The 17,168-nt window shown below is 51.3% G+C and overlaps 1 protein-coding gene across 4 annotated transcripts in view; it reads left to right on the top strand.

Moving 5' to 3' along the window:
- Positions 1 to 2,952, top strand: part of TBX5 (T-box transcription factor 5) — a 74,228-nt gene extending 71,276 nt beyond the window's left edge. For all 4 annotated transcript variants that reach the window (XM_033956029.1, XM_033956028.1, XM_033956030.1 and 1 more), the window contains one exon: positions 2,286 to 2,952. In XM_033956029.1, coding sequence (XP_033811920.1) covers positions 2,286 to 2,863 — 578 coding nt within the window. In that variant the 3' untranslated portion in view covers positions 2,864 to 2,952. The remainder of the gene's footprint in view (positions 1 to 2,285) is intronic.
- Positions 2,953 to 17,168: the final 14,216 nt, after the last annotated feature.

Here is a 17,168-nt window from a genome sequence, read left to right as displayed (position 1 = left end):
ACATTTATAGATAGTCGCTGCTCGAAAGAGCTTACAATCTAACTTGGACAGACAGACATGACATATAGGGTTGGGGATGCAGAACCCAAGTGAAAGGAGTTAAGAGTCGAAAGCACTCTCAAAGAGGTGTGCAGACATTTATAGACGGTCTCTGCTCAGAAGAGCTTACAATCTAACTTGGACAGACAGACATGACATAGAGGGTTGGGGATGCAGAACCCAAGGTAAGAGGAGTTAGGAGTCGAAAGCACTCTCAAAGAGGTGGGCAGACATTTATAGACGGTCCCTGCTCAGAAGAGCTTACAATCTAACTTGGACAGACAGACATGACATATAGGGTTGGGGATGCAGAACCCAAGGTGAGAGGAGTTAGAAGTCGAAAGCTCTTTCAAAGAGGTGGGTTGACATTTATAGACAGTCCCTGCTCAGAAGAGCTTACAATCTAACTTGGACAGACAGACACGACATATGGGATTGGGGATGCAGAACCCAAGGTAAGAGGAGTTAGAAGTCGAAAGCTCTTTCAAAGAGGTGGGTTGACATTTATAGACAGTCCCTGCTCTGAAGAGCTTACAATCTAACTTGGACAGACAGACACGACATATGGGGCTGGGGATGCAGAACCCAAGGGGAGAGGAGATAGGAGTCAAAAGCACTCTGAAAGAGGTGGGCTGACATTAATAGATGGTCCCTGCTCTGAAGAGCTTACAATCTAACTTGGACATACAGTCATGACATATAGGGTTGGGGATGCAGAACCCAAGGTGAGAGGAGTTAGGAGTCGAAAGCACTCTCAAAGAGGTGGGCTGACATTTATAGATGGTCCCTGCTCGGAAGAACTTACAATCTAACTTGGGCAGACAGACATGACATAGTTCCGTAGATCCAGAGTGGATCTAGTTCAGCGTACATTAGAATATATTCTTTTAGATATGTTTAATTGAATTAATTGCAGTAGGGTGGGTGGGAAGGGGTAAAAATTTAAGTATGTATGATATTATTAGAAAGATTTTCAAGTGTTTTAATTTGTTATAATGGTATATTACTGTACACTTGTTACAAGATTTAAAATGAATAAATAATTTAACAAAGAATACATATGGTTGAGAGTGACTGGATTTAGGGAAAGAGGTAGGTTTTTATTGCTTTCCTGACGTTCAGAAGCCCTTTGAGGGATCTGATGTGGGGAGCCAGTTGATTCCGATAGCTTGGTAGGAAGGGGGAGTACAAACAGCGTCTGGCGTCTGCCAGTGTTCTAATCGGTTAATTTACAGAACATCCTCTCATGTTAAAGAAATTAAATCAACATCTATAATAATAAAACCCTAGAGCGCGCATGCGCTGTTCAAACTTCGTGATTCCTGGTGCTGTGAGGTGTGCTTCTGTGCCAGTCCTCACGGCGCCTGCGCTAGCTGGAGGCGCGTGTGCCAGCGACTCCTCCCTCCTGGCTCAATCGTCCTCCCAAGGTGAGAAGGACAAAAAAGTTTTGTCTCCACAGGGGGATTCGGCGCTCACGACGGGCTGCGTCTTCCCGCCTCAGCCTCTCAGCTGGCGCGACGCTGTGGCACGGCCAAGTCCGCCGCGTAGTAAACATATATAAAAGGGCTTCACCGCCGTAACCAGGCTCCGCGCGGACAAATGAAGAGTTAACGCTGCCCAAGCGCCGCCCCCTGTTGTCCCCGCCTAAAATGGCGGAGGGCTCAAGTCTCGCAGCGGTCGATCGCCGAGCCGTCGATTTCTCGCCAGAGGGCGGGATGACGCCGGAGTCAATGTCTGCTTGGAAGGAGGCAGGAAGGCGGCGAGTTGCAGCGGACAGGGGGGAGGAAATATTGCCAGCAGATAGGCCAGGCTTGGGTGCAGGAGGGACGCAGGCAGGCTGGCTTCAGGGGAGGGGTGGGACAAAGGCTGAAAGATAGTAAGGGGGACATAGGGAGGAAGGAAGAAGAGAGAGGCAGAGAAGGGGTGGGGGTTGTAAGCAGAAGAAACACAGAAAGGTCTGGACCAAAGGGGAAAGACAGGAGGCAGATGCTGGAGTATGAGAGGTGCAGACAGGGGGGGGGGGGATGACCCTGAGGAAGAACAGAGAGATGGAAGATCATAACAGAGGAGGAAGAGAGAGACAAAGAAAAAAACCCAGACAGACAGACATCTCTAGCAGCCGTTAATGTTTATTAATAATATAAAGACATTCTGCTGAGAGGTTTAGTTGAGTTTATTTTGGGGGTGGGAGCTTTTATTATAAGTGAGAATAATAGTAATAATATTTCTTCTCTATTTGCAAACAGAAGATTGCTCCACGGCTGAACAGCCCTTCAAAAAGACTTACATGGATACCTCGCCAACGGAGGAGGATCCGTTTTACAGATCCCCGTATTCTCAACATCAAGGACTGAGTTCCTCCTACAGGACAGAATCTGCTCAGCGCCAAGCCTGCATGTACGCCACCTCCACGTCTTCCACGGAGCCAGTGCCCAGCCTGGAAGATATCAGCTGCAACACGTGGCCCAGTGGCCCCTCCTACGGCAGCTGCACGGTGACCGCCATGCAGCCGGCGGACTGGTTGCCCTACCAGCACTTCTCTGCTCACTTTACTTCGGGTTCCTTGATGCCGCGGCTCACCGGCGTGGCCAACCACACTTCACCCCAGATTGGGGACCCTCACGGCATGTTTCAGCACCAGACCTCCATTTCCCACCCCTCCATTATTCGGCCATGTGGACCTCAGACGGGCATCCAATCTGCCAGCACCTTACAGCCAACAGAATTCCTGTACCCTCACAGTATGCCCAGAACCCTCTCCCCACACCAGTATCATCCAGTCCATGGGGTGAGCTTGATCCCAGAATGGAGTGAGAGCAGCTAACATGGCCAGCGAGAAATTGCCAAAATCTCAAAAAAAAAAACAAAAAAACGCAGAGAGCGAGCGACGGAAAAAGTAACATTAGAACGCAATTTCTGCTTGTAAAACAAATGTTGAAAATTGGGGACAAGTTACACACAATGTAACAAGAGTGAAAAGGTGCATATATCAAAAAGAGAAAAATCACTCTATGGACCTGTTCAAAGAGTAAAGTTGATTGAATGATGTAACACAGTTCACCAAAACTTGCTCAGAATCAAGGAGGGGAAAACTGGGGCGAGCCCCAGAAAAACCACCTCACAGCCCAATCATCGCATGAAGGGTAAACGGTAACATTATATCATTCCATGTATGCTTTGTATTTTGAAAAAATATATTGGCGTTTGAGCACTGTAATGATTAAATAGTTTTTTAAGTCGAAGAACTAAGCAAACTTAACTTATAGCTTGCGGGTTTCGACGTGCACGTTTCGATCCTGCCTCAGGGAACACACAGGAATAGGTGGAAAAACATGCGATGGGTGCAGAGTTTCAGGATGGACTAATGTCTCCCATATAGAAGCGCAAATGGCGCAGGTTAACTGCGTGCACGTTTCGATCCTGCCTCAGGGAACACACAGGAATAGGTGGAAAAACATGCGATGGGTGCAGAGTTTCAGGATGGACTAATGTCTCCCATATAGAAGCGCAAATGGCGCAGGTTAACTGCGTGCACGTTTCGATCCTGCCTCAGGGAACACACAGGAATAGGTGGAAAAACATGCGATGGGTGCAGAGTTTCAGGATGGACTAATGTCTCCCATATAGAAGCGCAAATGGCGCAGGTTAACTGCGTGCACGTTTCGATCCTGCCTCAGGGAACACACAGGAATAGGTGGAAAAACATGCGATGGGTGCAGAGTTTCAGGATGGACTAATGTCTCCCATATAGAAGCGCAAATGGCGCAGGTTAACTGCGTGCACGTTTCGATCCTGCCTCAGGGAACACACAGGAATAGGTGGAAAAACATGCGATGGGTGCAGAGTTTCAGGATGGACTAATGTCTCCCATATAGAAGCGCAAATGGCGCAGGTTAACTGCGTGCACGTTTCGATCCTGCCTCAGGGAACACACAGGAATAGGTGGAAAAACATGCGATGGGTGCAGAGTTTCAGGATGGACTAATGTCTCCCATATAGAAGCGCAAATGGCGCAGGTTAACTGCGTGCACGTTTCGATCCTGCCTCAGGGAACACACAGGAATAGGTGGAAAAACATGCGATGGGTGCAGAGTTTCAGGATGGACTAATGTCTCCCATATAGAAGCGCAAATGGCGCAGGTTAACTGCGTGCACGTTTCGATCCTGCCTCAGGGAACACACAGGAATAGGTGGAAAAACATGCGATGGGTGCAGAGTTTCAGGATGGACTAATGTCTCCCATATAGAAGCGCAAATGGCGCAGGTTAACTGCGTGCACGTTTCGATCCTGCCTCAGGGAACACACAGGAATAGGTGGAAAAACATGCGATGGGTGCAGAGTTTCAGGATGGACTAATGTCTCCCATATAGAAGCGCAAATGGCGCAGGTTAACTGCGTGCACGTTTCGATCCTGCCTCAGGGAACACACAGGAATAGGTGGAAAAACATGCGATGGGTGCAGAGTTTCAGGATGGACTAATGTCTCCCATATAGAAGCGCAAATGGCGCAGGTTAACTGCGTGCACGTTTCGATCCTGCCTCAGGGAACACACAGGAATAGGTGGAAAAACATGCGATGGGTGCAGAGTTTCAGGATGGACTAATGTCTCCCATATAGAAGCGCAAATGGCGCAGGTTAACTGCGTGCACGTTTCGATCCTGCCTCAGGGAACACACAGGAATAGGTGGAAAAACATGCGATGGGTGCAGAGTTTCAGGATGGACTAATGTCTCCCATATAGAAGCGCAAATGGCGCAGGTTAACTGCGTGCACGTTTCGATCCTGCCTCAGGGAACACACAGGAATAGGTGGAAAAACATGCGATGGGTGCAGAGTTTCAGGATGGACTAATGTCTCCCATATAGAAGCGCAAATGGCGCAGGTTAACTGCGTGCACGTTTCGATCCTGCCTCAGGGAACACACAGGAATAGGTGGAAAAACATGCGATGGGTGCAGAGTTTCAGGATGGACTAATGTCTCCCATATAGAAGCGCAAATGGCGCAGGTTAACTGCTTTCAAAGCAGTTAACCTGCGCCATTTGCGCTTCTATATGGGAGACATTAGTCCATCCTGAAACTCTGCACCCATCGCATGTTTTTCCACCTATTCCTGTGTGTTCCCTGAGGCAGGATCGAAACGTGCACGTCGGAACCCGCAAGCTATAAGTTAAGTTTGCTTAGTTCTTCGACTTAAAAAACTATCTAATCATTACAGTGCTCAAACGCCAATATTTTTTCAAAATACAAAGCATACATGGAATGATATAATGTTACCGTTTACCCTTCATGCGATGATTGGGCTGTGAGGTGGTTTTTCTGGGGCTCGCCCCAGTTTTCCCCTCCTTGATTCTGAGCAAGTTTTGGTGAACTGTGTTACATCATTCAATCAACTTTACTCTTTGAACAGGTCCATAGAGTGATTTTTCTCTTTTTGTAAAACAAATGTTGGCATTCACCTTCCAACTCTGATATAACCAGCGATCTGAAAAGAATAGAAAAACCATATGACCTGATATTTTACCAGTCTCGTCAAACAACAAAACACAGACTTTCAATCGAAGGAATGTTTTCTGTAAATGATCTCCCCCATGTGGACGTCAACCTCCTGTCCGGTACACATTTTCTTTTTCCAGTTGTTCCGATATCGTTTGTGCTGTTACCATGTCGATCTTGGTATCCGTCGTGTCTGTTTGTTGACATTCACTGCAATGTACTTTTGTCACCTCCTCACAAATCCTGGCACCAGGTTCTTTGGAGACTGTTGAGTCCTGGTTGCCGATGGTTCACACTTCCTCTTTGGCATGAGCAGAGTACGACGATGCCTTTGGTGTTAATGTTAACGTTGTTATATAATAAATAATAATATATTTTTGCTTTGTTTCTCTTGAAGGAGTGTCAGTGCTTTGGCCGGAAGCTTCTAGAAGCTTGCAGAGATCGCAGGCTCTGTGTTTCACAGAGTTGCCAATGTCGTGTGTGCTTTTTCTAGTGGGGTTGCCAGTTGGGCCCAGTTTCTGTATTCAGAGAATGCTGGGCCATGCCTGGTTTTTGATGCCCGTTTCTGATATTAGCACAATCAATGGGTCAGGTTCTATAAATGGCGTTCAAGTTTTAAGTTTATTCAAAATTTGTTATACAGCCTAATTAGGTTTCTAGGCGGTTTACATCTAATAATTAAATTAAAAAAAAGAAATAGGTTATAACAAAAATCACAAAATAACAATAAAAGACTTAAAACCAAACAATATTTTGCATCTGTATATTAATACAAAGACAAACAAAATGAATTAAAAGAAACTGAAATGATAGGGAAAGGGGAGAACTACATTATATCAAAGAAAAGAACATAAGAACCGCCATCTCCTGATCAGACCTTCGGTCCATCAAGTCCGGCGATCCGCACACGCGGAGGCCCAGCCAGGTGTACACCTGGCGTAATTTTAGTCACCCGTATCCCTCTATGTCTCTCGTAAGGAGATGTGCATCTAGTTTGCTTTTAAATCCTAGAACGGTGGACTCCTCAATAACCTCCTCTGGGAGAGCGTTCCAGGTGTCCACCACTCGTTGCGTGAAGCAGAACTTCCTGATATTTGTCCTGGACTTGTCCCCCCTTAGCTTCAGTCCATGTCCTCTTGTCCGTGTCACAATCTTAGCTCTGGAATGTTGCTACTCTTTGGGGTTCTGCCTGGAATCTTGATACTGTTTGGGGTTCTAGAATCTTTTGTTACTCTTTGGGATTCTGGAATGTTGCTACTCCATTGGAACATCACTGATGAGGTTGGCTCTGAGGCACTGTGGAATGAGGCATTATAAGAACATAAGAAGCGCCATCTCCGGATCAGACCTTCGGTCCATCAAGTCCGGCGATCCGCACACGCGGAGGCCCAGCCAGGTGTACACCTGGCGTAATTTTAGTCACCCATATCCCTCTCTGCCTCTCGTAAGGAGATGTGCATCTAGTTTGCTTTTAAATCCTAGAACGGTGGATTCTGCAATAACCTCCTCTGGGAGAGCATTCCAGGTGTCCACCACTCGTTGCGTGAAGCAGAACTTCCTGATATTTGTCCTGGACTTGTCCCCTCTTAGCTTCAGTCCATGTCCTCTTGTCCGTGTCACTTTGGACATTGTAAATATTTTTTCTTTAGCACTCTCCAGACCAGTAGAGGTTAACTTTACGAATGGGTATATATCTAATCATGACCAGCAGGTGGAGACTGAAAACAAAACTTTGGGACAGTATATCCTAGCCCCTCCTCTCTATTTCCCTCAGTCTTCTTTCAGTCTCCAGCAGGTTTTGATGTGATCTGTACCCATCTCCCTTGGTAGGGCTGTTGGAATTTGTTTAGGGGGTTTATTGTCCCTGTTTTTGGCCGGACGGAGCTTGGACAGACTCTGTTTGGGGGTTCGTCCGACCTCGGGGGTGTCAAACCCGGCGGGTCTCGAGCGGGGTCCCTCCCCCCACTTCCTCCATCTCCCCATATTTTTTTAGAGGAGCCTCAGCAGTAAGCCTTGCCCCCTAAATCAAGCAAGGCATATTGCTTAGAGAGCCTGTGGAGTCTGTTCTGTAAAAAAAAAAAAAAAAAATCCTGAGGTAGTGCTGGTCTGGAGGGTTGTATCCCTTTAAGAACACTGTATTTTACTGTATTTTTCATCTAACCGGCACTTTTTTACAGCTAGGTCGCGTATGGAGCAATGAGCACTTCTAAAGGGAAAAAGTGCTCATTGTGCTCCAGACGCGAGGCACTCGCGGCCGGCCTGTGCAAGCGGTGTTCAGGCCGGTGCGGTGGAGGAGCTCCGTCGGCAGCGGCTGCAGGCGCCCAGAGCTCCCCGCCGATGGTGCCTCGCGAGTCGGCAGGGAACGGTGGAGAAGCCCGGTCTTCTCCGTCCGCCCACGGAGGGATTCCCCGAGCCGCCGACGGTCGGGTTGTAGAGGATTCCCTCTCAGCTGATATTTTGACAGCTGATGCCGGCTTGCCTGCTTTAGCGGCTGAGACTGTTCAGGTCTCTCAGCCGCTGCAGGCTATGGAGGGAGCTGTTTTGGCGGGAAAGACGCCATCTTCTCTGTCTGGCCCCTCCATTTTGTCTTCCACCTCAGGTGACCTTCCCCCTGTTTTGTCTAAGCAGGGGCAGGTTTCTGCTGGGTCCCCTGCTGTGGCAGGGAGTCCCTTGGGACCCTCGGGGGGTTTTTCCCCTGATTTTTTCTTTTCTTTATGCAAAGCCTATTTTCAGGCGGCTGGGGGTCCCGGTTGCGCCCAGGGGGTTTCGGGGGGTGGGGTTTCCTCCGCGCTCCCTGCGGCTTTGCCTCTCTTGTCTGACGTGACGTCCCCTCCGCCGCCTCTCTTGTCCAAGCGTCCGCGGGTGTCGTGGGACGAGGATTTGTGGTCGGAGGAACGTGTCGGTCTGGAGGAGGACCTGGACCCTTCTGAGGAATTCCAGGACCCTCTGGAGGGGACGGAAGCTGGCGGCGGGTTGTCGGGTTTCCCGTTCTCCAGTGACGAGGCGTCCGTGGTGCGCCTTTTTCAGAGAGATGAGCTGCCTGACCTTATTCAACAGGTTTCTTCGGTTTTGCGTTTTGAGGACGCGCCGCCGGAGACTCCGCGTGTGGGGGACCCTCTGTTACGAGGGATCCGTTCCGTTTCCCGCTCTTTTCCTATGCATCAGGATATTCGGGATATTATTCTTGAGCAGTGGAAAACGCCGGAGACGCCGTTTCGGCTGGCGCGCAGCATGGCTCGCCTGTATCCCATTCCTGAAGGGGATCGGGCTACGTTAGCTTCGCCAGTCGTGGATGCGGTGGTCTCGGCTATTTCCAAGCGGCATACCGTGCCTGTTGAGGGCGGTTCGGCCTTGCGGGACTCTGAGGAGCGCAAATTGGAGAACATCCTTAAGCAAAATTTTCAAGTCTCTGCCTTTGGGGTCCAGGCGGCTATTTGTGGGGGACTGGTCGCTCGCGCCGTGTTTCGGTGGGCGGAGCGGGTCTTGGATCGAGAGTCTGATGACTGGTCTCTGGTGGATCAGGAGGTGGCGAAGATTGAGATGGCTGCCTCATTCCTCTCTGATGCTCTGTATGACTTGGTGCGGATCTCGGCTAAGTCTATGGCTTTTGGCGTGGCCGCAAGGCGTGTGTTGTGGCTGCGCGCTTGGGCGGCGGATGCTGCGTCCAAAGCTAAGCTTACTAAATTTCCCTTTCGGGGGTCGTTTTTATTTGGAGAGGACTTGGATAAGTTGATTCAGACTCTGTCGGACTCGAAAGTTCCCCGTCTGCCGGAGGACCATGCCCGCCCGGCGTCTCGGGGTGGTGCGGCCCGGGGGCGTTTGCGGGAATTTCGCAAATATCGCCCTGGGCGTGGGGCTGCTTCTTTCCAGTCTCCGGGGTTTTCCCGGGGTCGGTTCTTCCAGCGCATGCAGCCCTTTCGGGGGGCCCGTCGGGGGGCAGGGAATCCCTCCGCTGGTTCCCCCGCTTCCCGTCCTGCACAATGATGCCTTGCCGGCGCCCCCCTTGGTTCCGGTGGGGGCCCGGCTGCGCGACTTTTTCCCCAAATGGGCCGAGATCACGTCCGATCAGTGGGTCCTGGAGGTGGTGCAGGACGGTTATGCCCTGGAGTTCGCCCGCTCTCTGCCGGATTTTTTCCTCGCTTCTCCATGTCAGACTCCTGGGAAGACGCTGGCGTTTCGCCAGACCCTTCAGCGCTTGCTAGATCTCAGGGCAGTTGTTCCAGTGCCCCCCCCGGAGTGGGGCACGGGCAGGTACTCCATTTACTTTGTGGTGCCCAAGAAGGAGGGGACTTTTCGGCCCATCCTCGATTTGAAAGGGGTCAACAGGGCTCTCAAGGTTCCCTCTTTCCGTATGGAAACGCTGCGGTCGGTCATTCTGGCGGTTCAGCCGGGGGAGTTTCTCACTTCTCTCGATCTGACGGAGGCCTACCTGCATGTTCCCATTCGGGCCTCTCATCAGCGTTTCCTGCGCTTTGCGATCTTGGGTCGGCACTATCAGTTTTGTGCGCTTCCCTTTGGGCTGGCCACGGCTCCCCGGACGTTCACCAAGGTGATGGTGGTCGTCGCGGCAGCCTTGCGGTCGGAGGGCATCCTGGTACACCCCTACCTGGACGACTGGTTAATTCGGGCCAAGTCGTTGCAGGAAAGCTCCCGGGTTACGGCTCGGGTGGTGGAGTTTCTCCGGTCGCTGGGCTGGGTGGTCAACCTTTCCAAGAGTCGGTTGGTTCCGGCTCAGCGTCTGGAGTACCTCGGGGTGCTGTTCGACACCTCCTTGGGGAAGGTCTTCCTCCCAGAGGCCCGGGTGAGCAAATTGCAATCTCAGATTCGCCTGCTTTTGGCGTCCCGGTGTCCTCAGGCGCGAGATTTCCTCCAGGTCCTGGGGTCGATGGCGGCGTCCCTGGACGTGGTGAGGTGGGCGCGGGCCCACATGCGTCCTCTCCAGTATGCCCTGCTCCGGAGGTGGTCTCCCCAGAGGCACGGGATGGATGTTCCGGTTCCCCTGCGAGGCTTGGCGCGCTGCAGTCTGCGTTGGTGGCTCCGGACCCCTCACCTAGTTCAGGGGGTGGGTCTGGATCTTCCGCGGTGGACGGTGCTCCTTACGGATGCGAGTCTCCTGGGTTGGGGGGCCCAGTGCCTGGGTCACTCAGCTCAGGGAACCTGGTCCACGGAGGAGGCCTCCTGGTCGATCAACGTGTTGGAGACCAGGGCGGTCCGGCTGGCGCTGTTGGCTTTCCACTCCCTTTTGTTGGGCAAGTCGGTCAGAGTCCTGTCGGACAATGCCACGGCGGTGGCTTATGTCAATCGTCAGGGGGGCACCAAGAGCACTCTGGTGGCGCAGGAAGCGGCTCGGCTCATGGTTTGGGCGGAGTCGCATCTTCTGGACCTCTCGGCCTCTCACATTGCCGGGGTAGAAAACGTTCAGGCGGACTTCCTCAGTCGTCACTTCTTGGATCCGGGAGAGTGGTGTCTCGGCGCCGAGGCGTTTCAGTTGATAGTGCGTGCTTGGGGGCAGCCCCTGATGGATCTGATGGCTACAAGTGGCAACGCCAAAGTGCCCCGCTTCTTCAGTCGTCGCAGGGACGGTCTGGCCGAGGGTCTGGATGCTCTGGTCCAACCGTGGCCAACGGAGGGGCTGTTGTATGTGTTCCCTCCTTGGCCATTAGTGGGCAGAGTACTGCTTCGCATTGTTCGCCATCCGGGGCTGGTGGTTTTGGTGGCTCCGGATTGGCCTCGTCGTCCGTGGTATGCGGATCTGGTGAGGCATCTGGTGGCGGATCCTCTTCCTCTGCCTCTCGGGTGCGATCTTCTGACGCAGGGTCCCATTCCCATGTTCGACCCGTCTCCCTTTTGTCTTACGGCTTGGCTCTTGAAAGGGGCCGCCTGAGTAAGAAGGGATATTCCGACAAGGTGATCTCTACACTTTTGGGGTCCCGGAGGCTTTCTACCTCTCGGGCTTATGTACGGGTTTGGCGTCTTTTTGAGGAATGGTGCCGAGCGCGGGGAGTGGTCTCTTTTCGCGCTTCTCTGCCTAACATTCTAGAGTTTTTGCAGGATGGCCTGGATAGGGGCCTGGCCTGGTCTTCTCTCCGGGTTCATCTGGCGGCCCTGTCGGCTTTTCGGGGGCTGGTGACAGGTCAGCGTTTGTCAGCCATTCCTGATGTGATTCGCTTTCTTAGGGCGGCCAAGTTGATCAGGCCTCCCATAAGGCCCTCGATTCCCTCTTGGGATCTCAATCTGGTTCTCTCTGTTCTAGTGCGCCCTCCTTTCGAGCCGTTGGATGGCTGTTCGTTGAAGGACCTTACGCTGAAGTCGGTCTTTTTGGTGGCCATTACTTCCGCTAGACGGGTGTCTGAGCTACAGGCTTTCTCTTGTAGGGCTCCCTTCCTGGAGTTTTCGAAGGAGCGGGTTGTTTTGCGGCCTGTTCCTTCCTTTCTGCCGAAGGTAGTTTCTCCTTTTCATGTCAATCAATCGGTGGTCCTCCCGGTCTTGGGTAGTCGGGAGGGTTCTTCTGAGCAACGGCAGCTGCGCAAGTTGGATGTCGGTCGGGTCCTCCAGGCTTATGTGCAGCGGACCCGGGATTTTCGGAGCTCCGATCATCTCTTTGTGCTTCTGGCGGGTCCTCGTCGGGGAGCTGGCGCTTCTAAGGCTTCTATTGCGCGCTGGATCAAGGAGACGATTGCTTCCGCTTATCTTCTGAGTCAGAAGCCGGTTCCGGAGTTTCTCAAGGCTCATTCCACTAGGGGTCAGGCGGCTTCTTGGGCTGAGTCGTCGCTCGTGCCTCCGGTGGATATTTGTAAGGCTGCGGTTTGGTCCTCCTTGCATTCATTTGTTCGGCATTATCGGGTAGATGTTCAGGCGCGTCGGGACGCGGTGTTCGGTGAGCGTGTTCTGGTATCGGCCCTTCGGGGGTCCCGCCCGTGAGAGGGACTGCTTTGGTACGTCCCATTCGTAAAGTTAACCTCTACTGGTCTGGAGAGTGCTAAAGAAGGAGAAATTAGGTTCTTACCTGCTAATTTACTTTCTTTTAGCTTCTCCAGACCAGTAGAGGTCCCCACCCTGTCTGTTGTTGTTGTTGTTGGGGCTGTTGCGCGGGCAGTTTTTGGTTTTTTTGCTGCGGGTTCTAGTATTTTTCTAGGGCCGGGGAGAATTGAAGAACAGCGGCTGTGGCTCGGCTGGCTTAGCTGGCGAGCTGTGGGGACATTCTTCCTTCGGGAATTTCTCCTCTGCATTTTCCAACAGCATTTTGGGTATGTTATTTGTTACTCCTTTCGGAGTATTGTTTTTTCTCTCTGTTGTTTTCCAGTTCTTGGTTCTGCTTGGCTATTCGGCAGACTGAGGGAAATAGAGAGGAGGGGCTAGGATATACTGTCCCAAAGTTTTGTTTTCAGTCTCCACCTGCTGGTCATGATTAGATATATACCCATTCGTAAAGTTAACCTCTACTGGTCTGGAGAAGCTAAAAGAAAGTAAATTAGCAGGTAAGAACCTAATTTCTCCTTTTTCCTGCTCTATTTTGTCGATTCCTTTCAGTATTTTGAAAGTCTCGATCATATCCCCTCGCAGTCTCCTTTTCTCAATGGAGAAGGAAAGATAGAAGAGGGAAGGGAAGACGGAAAACTTTAACGCTGAGAAAATTGTAGGTAAAAAAGTCTCAAATATGTTTTTTCTTTTGCTTTACTCCCTCTTTTACTAAGGTGCGCTAACCGATTAGCACGCCCTAATGCTAATGCGTGCATGTTAGCCTATGGATGCGTTAGCGTTTAGCGTGTGCTAATTCGATTAGCGCCCACACTAAAAGAGGGGGTTAGTCTTTAAGCAGTCCAGATGATCCTACGGTGGGCAGGATAGAAAGTCTGCAATAAACTTGAAACTCTAAAAATGGGCAGCGGAAACGATCGGCACAAAGCACAATTGTATAAAGGATGCACCAGACACGGGGAAGAAGTTATCAATGTGGGCTGCTGTTAAGACGGGTTATTTTAGCCCAGGCCCCTTTTTCTGCAGTGAGACCTCATTACTAACACGAGGGGTTAACCGTAACGTAACACATCTTAATGGTAGCCCGTGTTGATAACTTCCCCCCTTAATTAAAGAGAAAAGAAATGTCTCTAGAAATGGAAATCACTGCTGTGTGTCAGAAAAGTGAGCCAGCATTAGGACAATCAAGCCATTGTGACATCACTGGTGAGGCTGGCTCTTATTGGTGGAATGAGGCATTATGACATCACAATCTCAGCTCTGGTTCCCAAAGAACATAAGCAGTGCCTCTGCTGGGTCAGACCAGAGGTCCATCGTGCCCAGCAGTCCGCTCACGCGGCGGCCCATCAGGTCCAGGACCTGTATAGTAATCCTCTATCTAATCCTTTCTTGAACCCCAATACCGTGCTCTGTCCTATCACACCCTCTGGAAGCGCATTCCAGGTGTCTACAGAGATTTGCATATAATGGAAGTGGCAGGCATGCAAATCTGCTCCATGCATATTCATTAGGGCTAGCCTGAAAACCCGATTGGCCTGGTGGTCCTCCAGGTCAGGGTTGGGAACCTCTGAAGTAGTGCATACCTACTTGTATGATAGCTTCAGATGGTATACCAAGTCCCTACTACAGGGGTAGGGAACTCCGGTCCTCGAGAGCCGTATTCCAGTCGGGTTTTCAGGATTTCCCCAATGAATATGCATTGAAAGCAGTGCATGCACATAGATCTCATGCATATTCATTGGGGAAATCCTGAAAACCCGACTGGAATACGGCTCTCAAGGAACGGAGTTCCCTACCCCTGCCCTACTAGATCAGAAAGTAGGTTTCTGGAGTAGCATGGTAGTCTTTGCAAAGGACTACAGAGAAGAGGAGCCAGGCCCATATCCTACTTCTTAACTACTAAACTTGTGGGAAGTGTGATCCCACCAAAACCCACCCAAATCTCTCTGTATCTACATATAGGTGACACTTGGAACCCTTTATATGAAGTTCATTGCAGTGCCTCCTAAGATGCCCCCGGGACGTCTGTGTGGCCAGTCTACTAAAAATGTTGGCTCCTTCTATATCCCATTGTCTTGTTTTATGCCGGAGAGAAGTGGGGGGCAGTTGGACTTTTTTTTTAAAGTGGTTAAAAAAAGATGCACTAACAGCAAACACATCTAGAAATGATCATTTTTGAAAAAAGATAGATGTTTTGCTGTTTCAAAACTGGACAGTATCTCGACCTGATTTTTGGACACACGTATGAAAACATCTAAACTCGGATTCAGATGTTAGGTCGAAAATGGCCCTCCGAATACTGTATAACAGAGATCTCAAAGTCCCTCCTTGAGGGCCGCAATCCAGTCGGGTTTTCAGGATTTCCCCAATGAATGTGCATTGAAAGCAGTGCATGCAAATAGTTCTCATGCATATTCATTGGGGAAATCCTGAAAATCTGACTGGATTCGGCCCTCAAGGAGGGACTTTGGGGACCCCTGGTCTAGAGAAAGGGTGGGCAACTTGAGGGCCGGAATCCAGTCGGGTTTTCAGGATTTCGCCAATGAATGTCCATTGAAAGCAGTGCATGCAAATAGATCTCATGCATATTCATTGGGGAAATCCTGAAAACCCAACTGGATTACGGCCCTTGAGGAGGGACTTTGAGATCCCTGCTGTATAATATTGATGTTATCTACATTTTGGCTGATCATTGCAAGCCAAATCTCACCTGAATATCCAATGCCGGGTGATGTCCAGGCACTGGTATCGAATATCTGGGTCTTTGGAAGTTATATAGGAACATCGCCAGTCCCCTTATCCAAAACTAAAAAAAGAAGTCTACTTTTATGCGGTTCTGTCTGCCCTGTTAGCCACGTGGTTACAAGCACTGAAAATCACCAATGTCTGCATATAACTTCAGAGTCCACTCTGGCTCTGCCCCTGAACTACATGGACAGTACCAGGCTAGTCAGAGACATTATAGTGGTACAATCTGGTCCTAGTGCTGCTGAATCTTGTTGGCCAGGATGCTCAGCATTGTGTAAGCCTAGGGCTACCAGATATTTTGTTAGGAAAATCCAGACCAATAGACCCGGCCCCAGGCATGCCCAGTCCCACCCATCCCTGCTCTGTCATGCCCCAGTCCCGCCCCCAATCTCACCCTAGCCCCACCCCAGCCGCATCCCCTACTACCTGCTCTTGTCGGGCAGGAGGGCATCTGCGTTTTGAAAAGCCATCTGGCTCAGTTGGGGGGGGGAGGGGCTGTGGGGTATATGTCCTTTTTATCTTCACATATATGGTAACCCTACTCACAGATCTTCAACACACCCACAACTTCTCAGCAGATTGCACAGGGTTTTGCCCTGATCAAAGTTTTTCTTCTGTCTGCAGGGGTTTTGGCCCCTGTTGGGGGGGGGGGGGATACACAACCAAGGTATTTGCCTTGCACCTCAGGCAGTGGGGGAGCCCAAACCTGATAAAGTGAAGGTAGTGCAGCCTGCTGGTGAACTTTGGGTCCCCACCAAAATATCTGCCCTGGGCCCCGGCCCTGCCTGTCAGCGCACTGAAAATCATGCCTCACGCGGATTCTTTTGACTGCCACATGGACCAGGAGGGCCTCTGTGGTCCAGACATCCTCTCACTGCCCCACTCATTGGGTAGCACAGCCTAACTTGCCCCTCTGAAGATTTCTGCTCCTGCCCTTTTTTGTTCAACTGCGGAGGACAAAAGCGTGTGTGTGGGGGGGGGGAAACGTGAAAAATGGGTGCCACAAACTAGATTAAAAGACATTTTCGGACACACCTGGACAGGTCTTTGCTACATGTTACATCTTATGAACTCCAGAGGTAAGCTCTCTTTGGCAGGGTGAACATATTACGGCAAAAGCTGGCAGTACATTTGGGAGGCAGAGATCCTACGCCGCACGCCCCGGCATAGGAATGAGGTTCATTATAGAGAATGACACGGGGAAAAAATCTGTCCCCGTCACCGCCCCGTCACCGGCCCACCATCCTCTGCACCGCCCCGTCACCGCCGATCCCTTCACCGCCCCGTCACCGTCACCGCCATCCCTTTCACCGCCCCGTCACCGCCACTGCCATCCCATTCACCGCCCCGTCACCGTCCCCGCTGCATCCATATAAGCCTTTTTCCTTTCACTCCCTCCTTCCAATTTGAGCCGGGAACACTAGCGATCGCACGGTCCCCGCGGCCACTACCTGCCTGCCCGGTCGATCCTGGTGTTTGGCCGGCTCTCTCCCTTCTCCTCACCTTGGTTTGTGGGTTTTCTTTTTCGGCAACCTGCGCGCTTTCCCAGGGAGCCGCACACGCGCGGCTGCTCAGTGTTCGATCTTCTGCTCTGCTGCAACTTCCTGTTTCCGGTTGCGTCAGAGCAGAAGATCAAGGCTGAGCAGCGGCGGGTGTGCGTGGCTCTCTGGTAGCGTGCGGGTCGCCGAGGAGGAGGATCTGCGGACTGGGGTGAGGAGAGGGGAGAGAGCTGGCTGGACACTGGAATCGATTGGGCGGGCGGGTGTGAGCTGCGGGGACCGCGCGATCCTTCATGCCTCACTGCGGGGGACAAGACCATTCACCGCCCCGCGGGCGGTGAATGGCCTTGTCCCCGTCGCCGCAGCGACTGCTAGTTTTCTTCCCCGTTTTCGGCGGGTGACCCGCAG

The sequence above is a fragment of the Geotrypetes seraphini genome, chromosome 8 (genome assembly GCF_902459505.1).
Source record: "Geotrypetes seraphini chromosome 8, aGeoSer1.1, whole genome shotgun sequence".
Lineage (NCBI taxonomy): Eukaryota > Metazoa > Chordata > Amphibia > Gymnophiona > Dermophiidae > Geotrypetes > Geotrypetes seraphini.
The sequence above is the reverse complement of the archived record's forward strand: the minus strand, read 5'-3'. Positions and strand labels throughout refer to the sequence as shown.